The 18,037-nt window shown below is 49.7% G+C and overlaps 2 protein-coding genes across 3 annotated transcripts in view; both read right to left on the reverse strand.

Annotated features, from left to right (window-relative positions):
• Positions 1 to 3,075: 3,075 nt before the first annotated feature.
• On the reverse strand, positions 3,076 to 12,726 carry RSAD1 (radical S-adenosyl methionine domain containing 1). Of its 2 annotated transcripts, XM_061391403.1 has the most exons (10): positions 12,486 to 12,726; positions 11,974 to 12,107; positions 11,664 to 11,868; positions 8,821 to 9,186; positions 8,571 to 8,634; positions 8,013 to 8,160; positions 7,748 to 7,802; positions 6,748 to 6,851; positions 6,408 to 6,568; positions 3,076 to 3,523 (listed from the first exon to the last, which is right to left on the reverse strand). In XM_061391403.1, exons 1-9 carry the CDS (start codon positions 12,618 to 12,620, stop codon positions 6,451 to 6,453), a joined length of 1,329 nt encoding a protein of 442 aa, XP_061247387.1. In that variant the 5' UTR covers positions 12,621 to 12,726; the 3' UTR covers positions 3,076 to 3,523; positions 6,408 to 6,450. The 2 variants fall into 2 exon arrangements, with proteins under 2 accessions (XP_061247387.1, XP_061247388.1); XM_061391404.1 differs by lacking the exons at positions 3,076 to 3,523; positions 6,408 to 6,568; positions 6,748 to 6,851 and adding an exon at positions 7,056 to 7,164.
• Positions 12,727 to 14,298: 1,572 nt separating this feature from the next.
• ACSF2 (acyl-CoA synthetase family member 2) overlaps positions 14,299 to 18,037 on the reverse strand; it is a 31,540-nt gene continuing 27,801 nt past the window's right edge. Inside the window, exons 11-16 of the mRNA XM_061391402.1 lie at positions 17,407 to 17,514; positions 16,058 to 16,209; positions 15,102 to 15,243; positions 14,910 to 15,020; positions 14,709 to 14,777; positions 14,299 to 14,445 (exon numbers count right to left, since the gene is read on the reverse strand). Coding sequence (XP_061247386.1) covers positions 14,395 to 14,445; positions 14,709 to 14,777; positions 14,910 to 15,020; positions 15,102 to 15,243; positions 16,058 to 16,209; positions 17,407 to 17,514 — 633 coding nt within the window. The 3' untranslated portion in view covers positions 14,299 to 14,394. The remainder of the gene's footprint in view (positions 14,446 to 14,708; positions 14,778 to 14,909; positions 15,021 to 15,101; positions 15,244 to 16,057; positions 16,210 to 17,406; positions 17,515 to 18,037) is intronic.

An 18,037-nucleotide genomic window follows, 5' to 3' on the forward strand; every position in this document is an offset into this window, starting at 1 on the left:
TAAGCTTATGTTAGTTTGATTTTCTGTCATGTGCAGTTGAACCTAAACTTATCTGATACATGTATCAACCTCTGTAGGAGTATAAAGGTAATGCTTAACATTTATTATTATTACCCTTTTACATTTAGAATATATTCATGTATTATGTATATAAGTATCTGTTTTGAAGCCTCAGTGAACTCAGCTTGCCTATCGCCTCCTAGTGATGTGACCTGGGGCAGTCAATTTGTCTGAGCCTGTCTACTCATCTGTAAAGTGGGCATGATAATAACAAAATTTATCTCACTGGGTTGTTGTGATGCTTAAATGAATTAATGCAGATAAAATTCTTGCACCATGCCTGGCTTACAGCTATTACTGTACTACATTATGCTATCACATTATGGCAGATCCAACCAGAAAAACCTAGGACATATTGTTGAGTAAAAGAAACAGGTTGCAAAGCTGGCACATGAGTATGATCCCTTTTGTGAAAAATTATTTTTATTTCTACATAGATATGTATATCAAGAAATGCCTGGAGGGATGGTTGGCCAAATGTTGTAGTGGTAATTCCTAGAGAGTAGAAGTTTTGCTTTCTTCTATATGGTTGGAAAAAATCGTCATTATTTTTTGAACAGGAAAATTTCTAAAAAAAAAGAAACGTCCCTTGGAAAACAATATAACAACTCATACCAAGAATCATTAAAGCATCCATACCCTTTGACCCAATCAGCTGGAAAACTTTAAAATGTAAATTGAAACAAGGTACCATTATGACACATTAGACTATTTTTTAAACTATATTTGTATATATGTACATACATATGTAAATAGAATAGGATTTGGAAAAGAGTTGTTTTCTGATTGCCTCTTAATACCCAACCCAGCAGCAGATCAATTCTTGAGAATTAATCTGAGGAAATAATTCAAATGCAGGAAGAAGCTATATCCATAAAACCATGTACTACAATATGATTTGTAATAGAGAAAAATGGGGAACCATTTAAATGATGTATTAGGGTAATACTTACTATAATTATTCACTTACTGGAACACTGTGCAACAATTAAAATGAGTAAGATGATGACCATGTAACCATATGGAAAAATGCTTAAGACAGACTGAGAAGAAAAAGGAGCAGAATGCAAAATTAGGTCTGTGTCAGGAGCACAATTAGGCAAAAGTCTTGCATGCATTTGCATGAGGACTGGGAGAGAAGACAGACACAGCTGAGTTTGCTGGGACCACTGATTGTAGACTTTTTTTTTTCACTTAAAAGTCTGACTAATGTTTCTATAATGTTCTTTGTATAATTTTTAAAATTGGCTTTGGGACATTCCTGGTGATCCAATGGTTAAGACCCTGCGCTTCCAATACAGGGGTGCAGGTTCGATCCCTAGTCAGGGAACTAAGAGTCCACATGCCAAGGGCCAAGAAAACAAAACAAAACAAAAAATTGAAAAACTGGCTTCAAAAATCCCCTCAGGGAAAACAAAGGAAAGCAGGAAGAAGAAGAGAGGATGGAGATGAATCTCCCAGAAGTGGGGTCTGGAAGAGGAGTTCAGAGGCAATCTGAACACACGGGCACAGTTTCAGCTGGGTCTTCTGCCTGGGTGGAAGTGATCAGGCGGAACAAAACAGTTGCCTGAGTTAGGGAGACAGTACCTTAGCTGATACTAAAGTGAGAATTAATAGCGCTCTGCAGACTGAAATCCTCTGGAAAAACTGATCATGCTTGCTATTGATGACCAGTGAGCTGGCAAGGCGTGAACTGCCAGGCCTCCTGGAGTGCGGTTTGGCACTGTGTATCCAAATGAAGGATGCGAATCTCCTTGGAATCAGCAACCCCACTCCTTGGGATTTAGCCTAAATGTAAGGAAATGATCGAGCCAGTGTATAAAAATATTTACGTAAGACATTCATTATAAATAAAGTTTATAAAAATAAAAAAGTAAACCTTCTGCTTCACCAAAAAGGAATTGGTAAACTAAATTTGGGGATAACCATGCAGTGGTACCCTATGAAGCTACACTAAAAAATTAGGATGTAGATATGAATTTGACACGACAAAATGCCCACCACATCTGAGGGAGAATAAGAAGGCGACAAAAGCAAGATGCGTATTGTCCCCTTTTCGTAAGACTTTATCTAAAGATGTTCATTCGCATGTAAGAATCTCTGCTAATATACACACCAAGATCTAAAAGTAGTCAACCTCTGAATGGCAGGATTACAAATGGAATCAAGCAGTATAGTCCAACTGTAATACGCAACCCCGTCTACTGGCTTATAATGGCGAGTGTTACCACCCCCTCCTGCTCCTATCTGCTGTGGTCGGCCAGTCCTCTGCCCAACATCTTCTCCACTCTAGGACCCGGGTGAATGCAAGGGCTTCTATTTTAACACTGCAGGCCTCTGTGGTGGAAGTGTTAGGGGAAGCACACGGACTGAAACTGCCCACCCTGGCCAGGCATCACAGTAACCATTAGAATGAGTTTTATGACAGGAGGTCCTGGTAAGGACCATGGAATTAATAAGCCACCACCAACTGGGAGAGTTCAGGAAAGGTCAAAAAGAGACACCACATGTCCGACCACCTCCCAGAATCCTCCTCACTGGCATCCATCTTGGCTGAACAAGGCGGGCACTACCAGGAAGGACTCTGAGTCAGAATGATTGGCTAAAGACAACCTGGACACTGATCCCATCACCATAAACCCCGAGACTGCGAGCCACCGTGGCAGAGCAGTTCTCCTGGGTTCCCTCCTGCTCTCCGCCTGGGCGCCCTTTCCCAATAAAACCTCTTGCTTTGTCAGCACATGTGTCTCCTCAGACAATTAATTTCTGAGTGTTAGACAAGAGCTCATTTTCGGGCCCTGGAAGGGGGCCCCTTCCTGCAACAGGAGGAGATGGTGGACCACCCACTGGCTCTTACAATCTGTGTTGGGCAAGTTTCCTGGCCCTTCCCAGGTTCAACAGAGCAGGAATATATACTGGTAAATATTTTGAACAATAAAACAAGTTACTGTGTAAGTTATTTCATCCTTGTCTTAGCACATTCAGGCCACTAAAACAAAAATGCCATAGCCTGGGTGGCTTAAAGAACAAACATTTATTTCTCACAGTTCTGAAGGCTGGGAAGTCCAAAATCAAGGTCCCAGGAGATTTGGTGAGGGCTTGATTCCTGGTACATAGCCATCTGTCTTCCCTCCATGTCATCGCATGGTGGAAGAGGCCAGGGAGCTCTCTTTCATAAGCACATCAATCCCTTTCATGAGGGCTCTATCCTCATGACCTAATTACCTCCCAAAGCGCCACCCCTGAAGACCATGCCTCCAGGGATGAAGTTTCCGCACATGGATTCAGGAGGAAGACGAACATTCAGTTTACAGCAACCCCATTACTTAAAGTCCTTTCTTTGCAGGATGCAGTTCCTCTCCAGGAAGTGGATGGTCTCTCGAAGATGGGACACGTGGGTTCTCCCGGAGGGAAAACACAGAAACTGAGGCCAAGCACCAAGGCAGAGATGGCAGCTTCAAGCCTGAGGCAGAGGGGCCAGAGAGAGGTCAGGATTTTGGCTAATTTAAGAGACAGGTCAATCAACCTGACCCATGGTCAGAATAAAACAATGTGACAGAAAGTTCTAAATGTCCAGAAGTGTTACACCAGGTCTGCTACCTTACTGCTTATATGACTTGAGTCAACTTAGATGGCCTCTTTGAATGTCCTCATATGTAAGAACGCAAGTCAAAATAGCTGTCCAGCTTACTTTACTTGGTGTCAATGAGGGTGGGGGTAGGAATGGGGTGGGGGTGGGGATGAGGGTTGGGGTGGCTCCACTGTCAGCCCTAAAACTGTCAGCACTCCAAGTGGGGAAGCTTTGGTCCTGCAAGCTGTAACCACACTCACACACACACAACACATTTCTCTAACTCCTCTCATCACCTCATCATCAGAGTAGTTTGTTCACCCTTCTGATTTGTATCCATATGCCTTTCAACAGGGCTTCCCTGGTGGCTCAGACAGTAAAGCGTCTGCCTGCAATGTGGGAGACCCGGGTTTGATCCCTGGATTGGGAAGATCCCCTGGAGAAGGCAATGGCAATCCAACAGAAGCCTCCACATGCAGGAGGAGAACCCCTCTGATGAATGATCCTGAGAAGGCCTGGACGCAGAGGGAAGGACCTCACTCCACTTGGCCATGTCTGGAATTAGCCTCATTTCCTTTATTTCACCAGATACCCATCCCTCAGAATGGAAGGCAGGACAGGATGGGGTTTCTCAACCTGGCCTGACCACTAGAGCCACGATTAAAAACTAGATTCCTGGGCTCCACCTTCTGGAGACTCTGATTCACCTTGTCACACGAGCATATGTTCCTCGGTTCTTTGTCTCGTCACAACAAAGATTTGGAGTGACGGACATTAAAGCCCCCTCGGCGTGTCACAGCTCTCAGGTCTTGGATAGACCATGTTATAGCTCTCAGGTCTCAAATGGACCATGTTACAGCTCTTAGACAAATCAGTGTTAGAGCTCAGTGTTACAGCTCTATTTTATTTAGAAGATAGCAGGAAAATCCATCTTCGAGGTGTGAGGGCATGCCGATCCAAGGACATGAGAAGAGCGCCCCAGCACGGGAGAGAGAGTGAGCTAGCTTTGGCTCCTCTTTTTATATGTTTTCCTCTCCCTGGGCCTGTCCTATGTAAATTGGGCCAGCCAGGAGTGTTGTTTGTTTTTCCTGAGGTCCTCACTCCGGTCCTCGGACCTTTTGTTTTATTTTCGCGGGCTTTAACCTTCCTTGTCTTTTAGCCACCACCATTTTGGACTCCTTTTCCCTGTTCTACCTACCTAACAACCTGGTGATGGGGAGGGGGGCAGGCTGAATCACAGAAGGTGATCTGTGCCACCCCCACTGGACTCCCATTCAGCCCCTCTGCACAGACCTCGTGAGGTGCCCCAGCAGGGAGGGCCCAGGCATCTCAGGTGGCACGAGCCCTGGCAGCAGGGAGAAACCTGAGTGGGCCCAGGTTATCTGATGGCACACCTGCACTGGCCCCATGCTCACGTCTTGAATATCACGATCAGGGGAAGGCTCAAGAAGAGGCTCTCAGGCAGAACACACAGGTCACCGTGCAAGCTATGCTGGGGTCAGAGGAGGTAGTAGGAAAAGGCATTTCTCCTTTTCTGCTGTCAGTCCCTCAGAACCAAAGGCGCTGCAGGCTTCCCCGGCTCCTCTATACACATTCACTAATAGCCCTGGAGTTTCTCTCATTATATGTCGGTCAACATGGTGGTGAGTGCCTTGAGGGCTGGATTAGGTCTTACTCCTCTCTGCTCAGTGCTGGTACACAGTGCTTGCTGAATATTTCATGAATAAAGGAGAGGTGGTAACACTTACCATGTTACCACAGGTCAAAAAAACCTGATACTCACACCCACTAGGCACAGGGGAAATGCATGTGCTCACCTCTGAGGGGTGGGGAAACCCCACCCTTAGTCACCCAGCTAGAGGCTGAGCTTTGCATGCCCTGATTTGCAAGGGTACTAAATTACCTTTGGCAACAGGGAACCCTTTGACATGATAAGTTATTTGCCTCTTCACAGGAAATACCTTCCTCTCCACCAGCCTCCCCCACACTGCATAGAATTATTAGGTTAAGAGTATCTGCCCTTAAAAAATGGAGAAGGCAATGGCACCCCACTCCAGTACTCTTGCCTGGAAAATCCCATGGATGGAGGAGCCTGGTAGGCTGCAGTCCATGGGGTCGCTAGGAGTCGGACACGACTGAGCGACTTCACTTTCACTTTTCACTTTCATGCATTGGAGAAGGAAATGGCAACCCACTCCAGTGTTCTTGCCTGGAGAATCCCAGGGATGGAGGAGCCTGGTTGGCTGCCGTCTGTGGGGTCGCACAGAGTCGGACACGACTGAAGCAACTTAGCTTCTTAAAAAAAGAAAGGGAAAGCTTTTTTTTTTATGGATGCATGCCAGTTAATGAATGTGGAGGGAATGATAGAGTCAGAAATTTACATTTTACAGCTTCCAACCTAACCACTGATTTAGGCGAGGATAATCGATAAAAGCTAAGATCACAGCCAAATGATGAGGTTCAGGAAGGAATCTCAGCCCTACACTGATCCTCAAGCCCCCAAATCAGGATCCCACACTTCACTGAAGCCCAGACAAAGGAGAGGACCACAGTTAAGACAGGTTCCAGATAGGCTTATTAGGTTATTTAAATAAAATCAGGTGACCGTTTCTGCAGGTAAAAGGCCAGGAGAATTACCAGGGGAGGAATTTCCCTTTCCTCACATCTGCCTCACTGTAGCCATTCCCCTGGGGATGCCAGGTCTGGGCAGTGATCAGAACCAGGACAGCACCTGCCAGTGGCGATGTCTGCAGTCATCCCAGCCCCCAAAGCCTACCTGCAGAGTCCTGGCTACGGAACACGTGGCTCTCCTCCGGTGGCTATCCTCTGGGCACGGAAGAGGGGGTTCTCTGCTGCCAGGCCTCTTGGAGCCGAGATAGAAGGGACAGCAACAGAGAGTCCAGCACAGCCAGCCCCTCCCAGGAACACCGAAGACCCCTGGAACAAGAGGCCTGGCTGTGACTGCCCCTTCTTACTAGTTTCAATCCTCACCCTCTGCCAATGCCAAGGCCCTGGCGCCAGAGGCCCTTCCTTGTCAATCTTTCTCACCTCTCTCTGGTCTGCAGATGTGTAGTCAGGGTTCCCTGGGACACCTAACCACTGCCCCCACAACACACCTGTGATCCAGCAGCAACAGGCCCTGCTCCTGTAGCTCCTTCACCTCCTTGCTGGCTCCAAACAGGTCCCACAGGGTCAGCTGGGGCTCAAACTGCTGCCAGTGCTGGGAAAACAAGAAGGGGCAGAGGTGCAGGAACCACAAGGTGGGGAGCTGGCAGGGGCTTTTCTAGGCCACCTGCCTGGGGGTGTAGTGAGGGGTGGCTCCAGGCCAGCACAGAGATCTTAGAAACCGACTTAGAAATCACGCACACCAGGACCAGGTCAATGGGTCAGCAGGAAGGTGGGCTCCTTCACTCCTATTCCATGTCCAAGCCAGATCCGGCTCCCAGCCAAGCCAGGTCTTCCTTTGCTCATTCCCCTCCCTGTTCTGGTCAGAGTATGGCCAACCCTAGCTGGAGCTCTCACTGGAAAAGACCCTGATGATGGAAAAGGTTGAAGGCAAAAGATGAAGGGGGTGGCAGAGGATGAGATGGTTAGATAGCATCACCAACTCAATGGATAACATGAATTTGAGCAAACTCGAGGAGGTAGTGGAAGACAGAGGAGCCTGGCATGCTACAGTCCTTGGGGTTGGAAAGAGTCAGACGTGACTTAGCAACTCAACAACAAGTCCAGGTTCTAGGGCTCTAATTTCACCTAGAGCAGTTCTGGGCTTCACTGATCTTTATTGCACTTACTATCTGAGCTTTTAGCTCTGCTTACAAAACATTTGAAAATTCTTAATCCGGCCTATTCCCTTAGATGGCTGAGAAAGTCAATGTTCAGAGGTGAAAGGAGGCATCTAAGCTGCAGCAGATGAGGACTAGAGCCCAGGCCTCTGCAGCCCTGGTCGCGGGTTCTCCCCATTGCCTCCCTGCCCAGTGCTCCCGCCCATCCGGTCTCAGCTAGACCAAGGCCCAGCTCTAGCTGCCAGTGCCAGAGGAATGGGAGGGTGTGTGTGTGTGTATAGAAGACAGAGTGAGACAGAGTGATTCTTACCAGGTAAGATAGACCTCTTACCTGGTGAGTGATGCCCACGTCTGTGCGTAGCCCCATGGCCAAAACTTCCTCCAGCCTGAAAGAAAAACCAATAGGGGGTCTTGGAGAGAAGACTTATACTTCTCCCATTCGTCAGACTCTAGTTGGGATATGTGTATGGGGGATTTATGAGGATCACACAGCATGGGACAGGGCGGGGGAAGGGCAAGGCAGGAAACAAAGATGTGTAGGTGGGTGGCTCTTGGGGTCCAGGGGAAGCCTGGGTGGAGAGCCCTCAAGTGCTCACAGCTCCAGCTCACTCAGGGGGACGCGCCTCCGGGTGCCGTGACCAAACAGCATCACCTCCTTCATCCAGCTGTCAGGCTCTAGGGTCTGGATCCGAGCCTCTCGGGTGTGGCCCCCGGCCCCCTGGGGTATAAATCGCCCATGGGCCCCTGACAACATAAACAGGTTAACAGCAGCCTATACTGTGTGCTTGCCAGATGCTAACTAAGTCAGTGGTTCTCAAAGCGCGGCCTCTTGACCAACAGCATTTTATATGCTAGAAATGTAAATCCTCAGGTCCTGTCCAATTCCAGAAATTCCAGAATTTGGTTGGGCTTCAGTTGGGTTTTAACAAGTGGTCCAAGTAATTCTGATGCATGCTAAAGATCAAGAACCACAGTGCCAGGTACTATCCCACGCACCTCAAAACACATACTTAAGAGCTCTACAAAGTAGGTAATACTTTTTGCCACACTCTACATATGAGGAAACAGAGGGCCGGAGAGGTTAAGCGGCCCAAGAGCACACAGCCATGATACTGCTCTCCTGAGTCATCCCATCTGTGGTTCATGGGACTCACCGGGCCCAACGCCAAGGTACTGACCACACTGCCAGTAAGTCCAATTGTGGGTACTAAGCGCCCCCTGTCGGGAGGGAGGGAACAGTCAATGCAGAGAGAAGTAGTTGGACCGATCCCTGTTCAGGTAAGAGGCACCTGGTTACAATGTCCCACCATCTCAGGCCTTGGAAGCACCCTTCTCCCCAAAGGGCCACAACTGCCGTGTCATGCCTTAGCCTGCCCAGGCCCCACCTTCAGCTTCAGGACTTACATTCCGGGCAAAGTTGGAGACCTCATACTGGCGAAAGCCAGCCTCCCGCAGGACTGCCCGTCCCTCCTGGTACATCTCAGCGGCCAGTTCGGGGTCCGGGGCAGGAAGGGCACCCTGCTGCACCTGGGTGAAGAGTGTGGTGCCCCGCTCCAGGGACAGCTGGTAGAGGGACACGTGGTCATCACAGCAGCGCAGGAGTCCCTGCAGCTGCCTGAGCCACGGCCCCACCTGCTGTGCCGGCAGCCCTAGCATCAGGTCCACAGAAACACGCCCTGGGAAGAGGCGCTGGGCCTCTGCCAGGGTCTGCAGAGCATCCCTGGCCGAGTGTGTCCTCCCCAGCAGCTGGAGCTCAGTGTCATCTAGAGACTGGAGAGAGAGGGTGGAGTATAAGCACGCAGGCCAGCTCAGAGGGAGACAGAAACACCTGGCTGGACTTACTGCAGACACAGATCCAGGGGAAAACACAGGACATGGCAGGGAGCCAGAAGGTGGATGGTCAAGCCAGTAGCAAGGGTATCATTCACTAAAGGGCTACCATGAGCAAAGCATTCTTATGCAATATCTAATTTATGCCTAGAACCCTCCAACACTAGCTCCATTTTACAGATGACAAAACCGGAGTTCATTAAGTAGCTTGCCCAAGGTCAAACAATGGTGAAGACAGACCTGGAGATTAGGACTGTCTGACTCCAAAGCCAACAATCTTTTTTTGATTTTACTTTTTCTTTTGAAATTTTCAAACTTATAGAAAAGTTGCAATTAACATTTTTGCCACTTTTGCTTTGTCTCTCTCTAAATATATGCTAAGTTGCTTCAGTTGTGTCCAAGTCTTTCCAACACTATGGACCAAAGCCAGTCAGGCTCCTCTGTCCATCGGATTCCCCAGGCAAGAATACTGGAGTGGGCTGCCATACCCTCCTCCAGGGGATCTTCCTGACCCAAGGATCAAACTCGTGTCTCTTACATCTGCTGCACTGGCAGGCGAGTTCTCTACCAATAGCACCACCTCGGGAGCCCCCTCTCTAAATATACACATTCATTATTATGATGTTGAATTTTTTGAGAGTAAGTTATAGACCATGCTGTCTAAAAGAACCATCTGAGATGATGTAAATGTTCTGTAACTGCACTGTCCAAGATAGTAGATACTAACCACATGTAGTTGTTTATATTTTAGAAATTAATTAAATTTAAATACTCCCATTCTAAGTGTTTCCTAGCATGAGGTCAGTGGCAACTATGTTAGTCAGTAAAGATACAGATACAGAACATTTTAGTAGAATACGATACAGTAAAGATAAAGATACAGAACATTTTAGTAGAATATGATAGCCATTGCCCACAGGCTAGTAGGTACTTGTAATATGGTTACCTAAATGTAAAAAACATTTCTTAAGAGGACATTCCCTTACACAACCACAATCTAATTACAGAGCTCAGGAAATGTAACATGGACACAATCCCATTATCTAATACAGAGTCTTATTCAAAGTTGGCCAATTGTCCCTAAATGTCTGCTGCAGTAATGTCCTCTTCCCACCCCAATTCAGTATTCAGTCAGGGGTCACACGTTGCACGCAGCTGTCACTGGCTCTTTAGTCTCCTTTAGTTGAAATCCTCATCCTGCCTTTGTCATTTATGATACTGACATTTTTGAACAGTACAGGTCAGTTGTTTTAAAAACTGCCTCTTAGGGAATTCCCTGGCAGTCCAGCGGTTAGGACTCAGCGTCTTCACTGACAGGGGCCCAGGTTCAAAATCCCTGGTCAGAAAACTAAGACTCCACAACTACATATTGTGGCCAAACCCCCCTCCACCCCCAACAAAATCTCTTAATTAGTCCTAGAGATCACCGGTACATCATTGTGTTTACAGTCATCAATACTGTACTGTACATTAAAAAGTTGTTAACAGGGTAGATCTATCTCATGTTATCTGTTCTTATCCATGCGTATACAAAGTCTCTTAGGTGTCCTGATGTTTTCTCACAATTAGATTCAAGATATATAAGTATTTGGAGGCCAGAATATCTCAGAAATGGTGTGTCCCTTTCAATATGTCCCATAATGACAAAGCCCTGACCCCAAACTCTTTGGTAAGTGGTACATGTACTTGAAATGGGTGTGTGTGGAGTGGGGGTGGGGATACCGGCTATAGAAATACCAAGGGCCAACCTGAGAGGAACACGTTTCTCTCCCCACTTAAAACCCTTCAGTGACTCCCTTGTCACCACTAGGCAAAACCGCAAGTTTCCTAGTATGGTGCTGAAGACTTTTGGGCCCCAGCTTGCAACTTTGTCCCCAGCCTCTCCAGTCACAAGGAATGGCTCAAAGGTCCCCCCAAACAGGAAAGCTCTTCCAAATCCTGTCTTTCCCCACCCCAACATCCTCCTCTGATGGACTCCTCTTCCATATTCAAACATCACCTTCTCCAGGAAAGTTTCCATGATTTTGTCAGACTGACATGCCCTTAAGGCCATACTCTTGAAAGCCTTTTGTAGAGACCCCATTCACAACCAGACTTTATCATGCTGCAATGATCTGACCACCTGTCTGCCTCCTTCTGTGTCTCCAGTCAGTAAATCTTTCAAGCATCTATTGTGTGCCAGGAATTGTAGTGGCTGCTTGTAATACCATGATGAACAAAAAGGCATGCATGATCCCTGCCTATTAGGGCTTGTAGTCTAGCATAGAAACAGACAAGTAGGTGTCACCTCACACTTTTCAGTGCCTACAGGGCCCTCCCACACAGAAGGAGCTTCGTAAATACTTGCCCTGTGAATGAATGTGACTGGATGAGAGACATTCTGGATGCCCCAGGATAAGGTGGGTGAGATGGGTTACCTGGAGGCCAATGGACAACCTGTTGACTCCTGCTGCCCCAAATGCTGCCAGCCTGGAGCCTGAGGCCGAAGTGGGGTTGGCCTCCAGCGTGACTTCGGAGTCTGCAGGCAGGTGAGCTGCCTGGGCCACTGCCTCCAGGACAGCTGCCACAGTATGGGGGCTGGCCAGACTGGGGGTACCCCCACCAAAGAACACAGACTCCACTCTAGGGAAAGAGAATGGAGATGAAAATGTGGGGGAGCCCTCCAGGATGCCTGCAACCTGTTCTGCTGCCCTACATAATTCCCAAGACCCTGGCCCCAGTACCCACCGTCGCACTCCGCTGAGTCGCAGCAGCGTCTGAGCCTCGATCACCAGGCAGCGCCTCAGAGCAGCCTCGTCCACACCACGGGGGATGTACTTGTTGAAGTTGCAGTAACTACAGCGCTTCTCGCAGTAGGGCCACTGGGGGCAGGGGGCATGTGAACCGGATGAGAGGTGACCCTGGGCTGCCCCGGCCATTTCCAGGGTTCAGTAGCACACGCCCCCATCCTGATTCCGAGGTCCGTCAACATCTAAGCCACACAACTCTCCAAGGGGATTAGTAAGCCAATTTCAGTAGGAGAAAACTGAGGTTCAGAAGGGAAATGACTTGTCAAGGTCAACGAGATTGTGAGCACCAGAGACTTCAGTTCTCCGGACCAAGATCTTTCCCTGCCAGGGAACAGGTCCCAGACCTCGTCTAGGGCCGGTGAAGGACGGCAGGTGGGCCCACGGCGTGACAAGCGCCACGGGGGCTCGCGGTCCTCCGCTCCCGCGACTCCGCCTCCCCTCCCCACTCACGTGGACGTAAAGCGCGGCGCGCTGGCTCCCGGGCGCAGGACTCTGGGGTCCTCCCGTGTCGTCCGCGGGGCGGCGCCTCTGAGCCATCTTGGCGGCCTTCACCCAGCCGCGGGCCTGGGACCGCGGGAGAGCCATGGCGCCCGCTATGGCTGAGCGGCCCGTTGCGCGGGTCAGGACGCGAGCCCGAGACAAGCCCAGGGTAGGTCTTACGGTGCGCGCAGAGCCGGGCGGGGTCGGGGTAGGGATGGGGGGGCGGCCGCCCCGGCGGAAGGACTGGGGCTGCGTGGCCGCGCCCTTTGCCGGAGCACCGCGCTAAGGGCTCGGGGACGTAGCGCCACCTGCTGGGCACCGATGCCCTCACCGCAGCCTCCCGGCCGTCCTTTCTCTGGCGGCTGGAAGTGTAGAGGGGCAGCTCCCCACTTTTTGGCACCACATCGCGAGCGAGTCCCTGGATCGATCCAGGACCTCTTAGTCCGTTCAATAGGTTTCTTCACGTTTTATGTGCCTGGCTCAGAGTTTGGGCGCTGAGGACATCCAGATGCATAAGATTAGGGCGAAGTGCAGGTACAGGAGACGGGATACATAAACCAACAAGCGACAACAGGCAACCGATTTAATTCAGCACCTCCTGGACACCAGGCCTGTGTGCTTCGTGCTGTGAGGTTGGTCTGTTACAAGGGCTGTGCAGTCAGTGGGGGAGGAGAGGGCACTTGGACTGAATGCTGCAGGAGCAGCAAATCCCTGCTTGGTCAAGAGCATAGGCTGTCACCTGGGTCGGGCCAACCCCAGGCATCTGCTGTGAGGAGGGTCAGAGATGGTGTATGTGGGACAGATAGGGTTCAGAAGAAGGGCTGGACAATCAGACACCCGAACTGTCCCAGGAAGTGGAAGGATCATGGGCTTTGGAATCAGGCAGCTGGGTTCTAATTCCAGCTGCGTAAATTGGGGCAAGACACTGAACTTACAGTTTCATCCTTTGTGAAATGGGGCTAATGCCTGCTTGACTGTGTTCTTGGGAAGATTTCTACAGGAAATGTTGGATGTATCTGGATATGGATACAACAGGATATGGATGTGTCTGTACATATACAGTGACTGGTACTCAAAACACCCTAAATTTATGTTCATTTTCTAAAAAGTAAAGATGAGGCTGCTGCGGCTGCTGAGGGCAAACAATGGGAGATAAGGCTTGCAAGCAGAAGGAACTTTTCCTTCTGTCTCTGAACTAGAAATCGATGTGCTTAGCTGTTTTTTATTTCTTGGCTCAAGCTACAGCTTGCTTTATCCTGCTTTAACTGCCCATCAAGGAAGCCTTGGTTTCATTGATTAAGAAAAAAGATCCAAATTGGTTTGCTTGGGAGGGATAGGGGAGTAGGGGGATGTAGGATGATAGTTAAAGGGTATAGAGTTTATTTTTAAGAGGTGATGAACAGTTTTTATGTTGACTTTGTTGATCAGTGCACATATCTGTGAATATACTAAAAACCATTGAATGTAACACTTTAAATGGGTGAACTGGGTAGTATGTGAATTATAACTCAATAAAGCTATTTAAAAAAATCCTTCTTGCTGCACTAATCTGGCAACAATGTGAAAAAGAAATGTGTTGATATCTAATTGTGTTAGATTAGATAACACCCTAATTGTGTTGATATCTCAGAGGGATCGAGCAAGGATTAAATGAAATAGGTAATGCACACCAAAGTGCTTAGCACCATCGTTGACAAGGAATAGGAGTTTTAAAGTGCTTTGGGTCTCTTCCCTTCTCCATCCTGTAGCAGCTGCAAAGAGAGCACACCAGCAAGAGACCAGCCAAAGTAAACAGAGAAGCTCTTTATGCCAGATCACAAAGCAGACATGGGGAATGTGGGAGAAGGGCAGGGAGGAAGGATCTTCTCTTTTCCTTTATTCACAGGTTTAGATGTTGCTCCATCTGCTCTCGAAGTTTGAATTTCTGGATCTAGAGGAAAGTGAAAGAAGTGAGAATTAGGCAAGCTAGCTAGGGTGTCCAAGCCCTGCTGGTTTGCCTGGGACTGAGGAGTTTCTCAGGCTAAAGCCACCAGGAAAGTTCAGGGCAAACCAGGGTGAGCTGACAAACTTGTGACCCAACTGCCAGCCTCTCAACAGACTCTGGCTCATCACTCAGGGAGGCTCAGGCAGGGCCACCTGACCTTCTGCACCTGGGCTCCAACTTCCCTGCCCCTCCCTGGTCTCCTTACATACCTTTCCTGAGACGGTGAGGGGGTAGTTTGTGACAAAAACGATGTACCGGGGAATCTTGAAGTGGGAGATCTGTAGGCCAGAGGGGGATAAAGCATGAGGTTGGGTAGGGTCATGGTGGGCAGTGGGTTGACAGGTTGGCAGGCAGAGGGTATTAGAGAACTGGGCAGCACAGCGATGCTTGGGGTGAATTGAGGCTCCCACCTTCCCTTTGCAGAAAGCCTTGATCTCCTCTGCCGTAGTCTTCTCCCCTTCCTTGAGCCGAATGCAGGCACAGATTTCCTCCCCCATTCGGTCATCCTTCACTCCCACCACCTTCCAAAGTCAGAGACAGATATCAGACATCCCCATCTGTGTCCCCTGCTCTTGGGCTCTCACCTGGGCTGGGTGCCTCACCTGCACTTCCTGAACCTGTGGGTGTGTGTGAAAGAAGTCTTCGAGCTCGGCGGGGTAGATATTCTCGCCGCCACGGATGATCATATCCTTAGAGCGGCCCACAATCTTGCAGAAGCCCTGCTCATCCATCATGGCAATGTCTCTGCAAGGAAAGCCCAGGAGCTACCTCTGACCTCTGCCTCATCTGGCTGGCTCACTCACTCACTCCCAAACACTTAGGAAACACCTACCATATGTCTTACACTACTCTAGACTCTGGGGCATATGGCACGAACAAGACATTACCTGGATCAAACAGGAGGAACTATCTCATGTAGGAGGCAGACCAAACCGAGTAAACCCATACCTAGAGCATATTTTCTCTCTCTCTCTCAACATATCTATGCATACACCTTTTGGGGCTGGCTTCTGACCATTCAGGTTTCAGCTCAAACATTTCCACCTGAGAGAAGCCTCCTCTGATCACCAAAGAGAAAGGAATCTCGCTTCTCCACCACAGCCACTCTCTCTCCTGTGACCCTATCTTATTAGTTGTGTTTATGAATGTTGGAAACGATCTTGACTGTATCTGTCTCCCTCCACCAGACATGGGGGAAGTAATAGCAGGTCCTCCCCATTGCTTTCCCCTGGACCACCAGTGTTTAGAACAGTGCCAGCACATGGCGGGTGCATAATTAGAATTTACTGAATTAAATGACTACCTGAATCTAGGCTCAGATTTTGCAGGCACTACCCTAGGAGTTCTCATCTGTACTGCGTTTGGTCCTTCCAGGAGCCCTATTTGGAAAATATCATCATCCTCATTTTATACATTTTTGAAACTTAAGTCTCCAAGATGGGAAGGGGCTATCTTGACAACTGGTTCTCCCAGTTCTAGTTCAGTGTTCCCAACTCAGCCTCAGGACCCCCAGCTTCCCCTCGGCAGCCGACCGCTCCACCCTGCCCCGCCTTCTCACCCCGTCCGGTACCACTTGTCCTGTCCAATTGCTTCCTCGGTCTTCTGGGGCTCACCCCAGTAGCCCAGCATGACGCAGTACCCTCGGATGCACAGCTCTCCAGGTGTGTTCAGCTCTGTCAGTGTCCCCGTCTCCGTGTTCACAATCTGGGCCTGGGACCAGGCAGCTTCAGGCTGGGGCCTCCCACCCTCTCACTTCAGGATGAGGGGCCTCAGGAATGGGGAGAGCTTTGCCTTCTTTCCCCCTATAATGAATCCCCCTGGCTCTGCCCATCCCCAAGGAATGGAGACGCAGGCTGAGTAGATCTGTCACCAGTTGGGTACCTGAGCTGGGCATGAAAGAACAGTTGAGGCCCAAGTCAGGAGGTGTGGGGGAAACAGAGTGGGTGGGAGCTGCTCAGAGAAGGAGGCCAGAAGGGGGGCCAGACCAGCTAAAGAATTATAAACTGTGCAGAAGGAAGGGAGTCTCCTCTTACTTCCCACTAAGCAGTAAATAAAGAAGCCAAAGAGGGTGGCAGAGCAGGGCCACATGAACAGGAGAGGCGGCAGACAGGTAGAATCTGAAAGCCTGGTCGAGAAATGAGCCACAACCGTTGGCAAGGAAAGCTTAGCCCTTGTGCCTCGTGTCTGCATCTGTGAAATGGGGAGAACCGCACCCGGCCTGTCTGCCTCACAGGTGGGCCTCTCAGTGAGTGACACATGGAACATGGCAGACACATGGGAGGGACTGGTGTCACTGCACACTCACTTTAGGGAGGAGAGAGGTTGGCCCCAGGGGAAGCACATTGGCAGTAATCCCAGAGGGGCGAGGTACAAGGCGGGAGGGGAAGGTACAAGGCGGGTACGCTGGCATAAAGCATCAGCACTGGAGGCTGGGAATTTGAGAGTGAAAGGTGCTCTGGGTCAGTCTTCAAGATGCAAGGGACTCCCAGAGGGAGAAGCTATTTGGGAAACTGTTTATGCCAAGCACAAAGAGGAAATCTGCTGAAATGAGGTGGGGAAGGAGGGGAAGGCTATGGGAGAGAAAGAGCTGTGTAGGAAAAATCTCTGTGCTCTGGCTCCTCTATGAGGCTGTTCTGGCTGCCCCAAAACAGACAGTGGGCTTGGCAAAAACACACCTCAGACAGGAAGGGAGGCTGCAGAGAAGTTCAGCTGGCAGCTGGCCACTGTTCCAGCTCTTCCCAGTTCAGGCCTCAGCCCACAGAGAAAGCCCCAGGCCAGGCCCAGGAAGACCTCGTGGCTGGGGGTTCTCAGTGTCTGGAGTGAGCTGTTTGGATCTCTAATTGAAAGCAATAAATGTCCCAGGGGCACACCCAGGTGAGTGGTGGGAGGGGGGTGTCTGGGGCCCACCTCTGTGTGAGGCATGACTCTGCCCACACTTTCTGCCTTCTGCTCCACAGTGTCCTCAGTGAAGTTCATGAAGGTCACGGGGCTGTTCTCTGTGGTTCCATAAGCCACCTAGAGGAGCCAGAAAGGGTGTTTGGAACAGAGCCTGGGGAGCAGAAGGATGGGGAAGTTACCCTGAGGGAAGGACCTGGGGTGGGGAGTGGGTTGTGGGGGATGGAAGCAGTTGAACAGTGGGAAAAGAGGCATATTTGGCAGAGGTCAGGGGTCAGGAGGCAAAGGCACTGGATATAGAGTCAGACTAGCTCAACTAGCAGGGGGCCCAGGTCTGAAATAAAATTGAGAGCAGGGAAGCCATTCTCTTCCAGCCGGGCTCTCAGTCTTCCTGGTTCCTTGGAGCAACCACATGGTTTAGCCTGTGGCTCCCAGTTACCAACATCTCAGCTTCCCCACCCCATCCCCAGGCTGTCTTAACACCCCCTTCCCGATTTCAGGCCACAGCATCCCCTGCCCCTTCTTTCCAAGCTGAAGAATCCATAAATTTGATGAGAAAGCCAGCCTGCCTTGGCCCAGACGGGAGCTACACAGATACCAGCCACCTACCCCTATCCTGCCCCATCCACTCGAAACCCGGGAT

This window comes from Bos javanicus, chromosome 19, assembly GCF_032452875.1.
Source record: "Bos javanicus breed banteng chromosome 19, ARS-OSU_banteng_1.0, whole genome shotgun sequence".
NCBI lineage: Eukaryota > Metazoa > Chordata > Mammalia > Artiodactyla > Bovidae > Bos > Bos javanicus.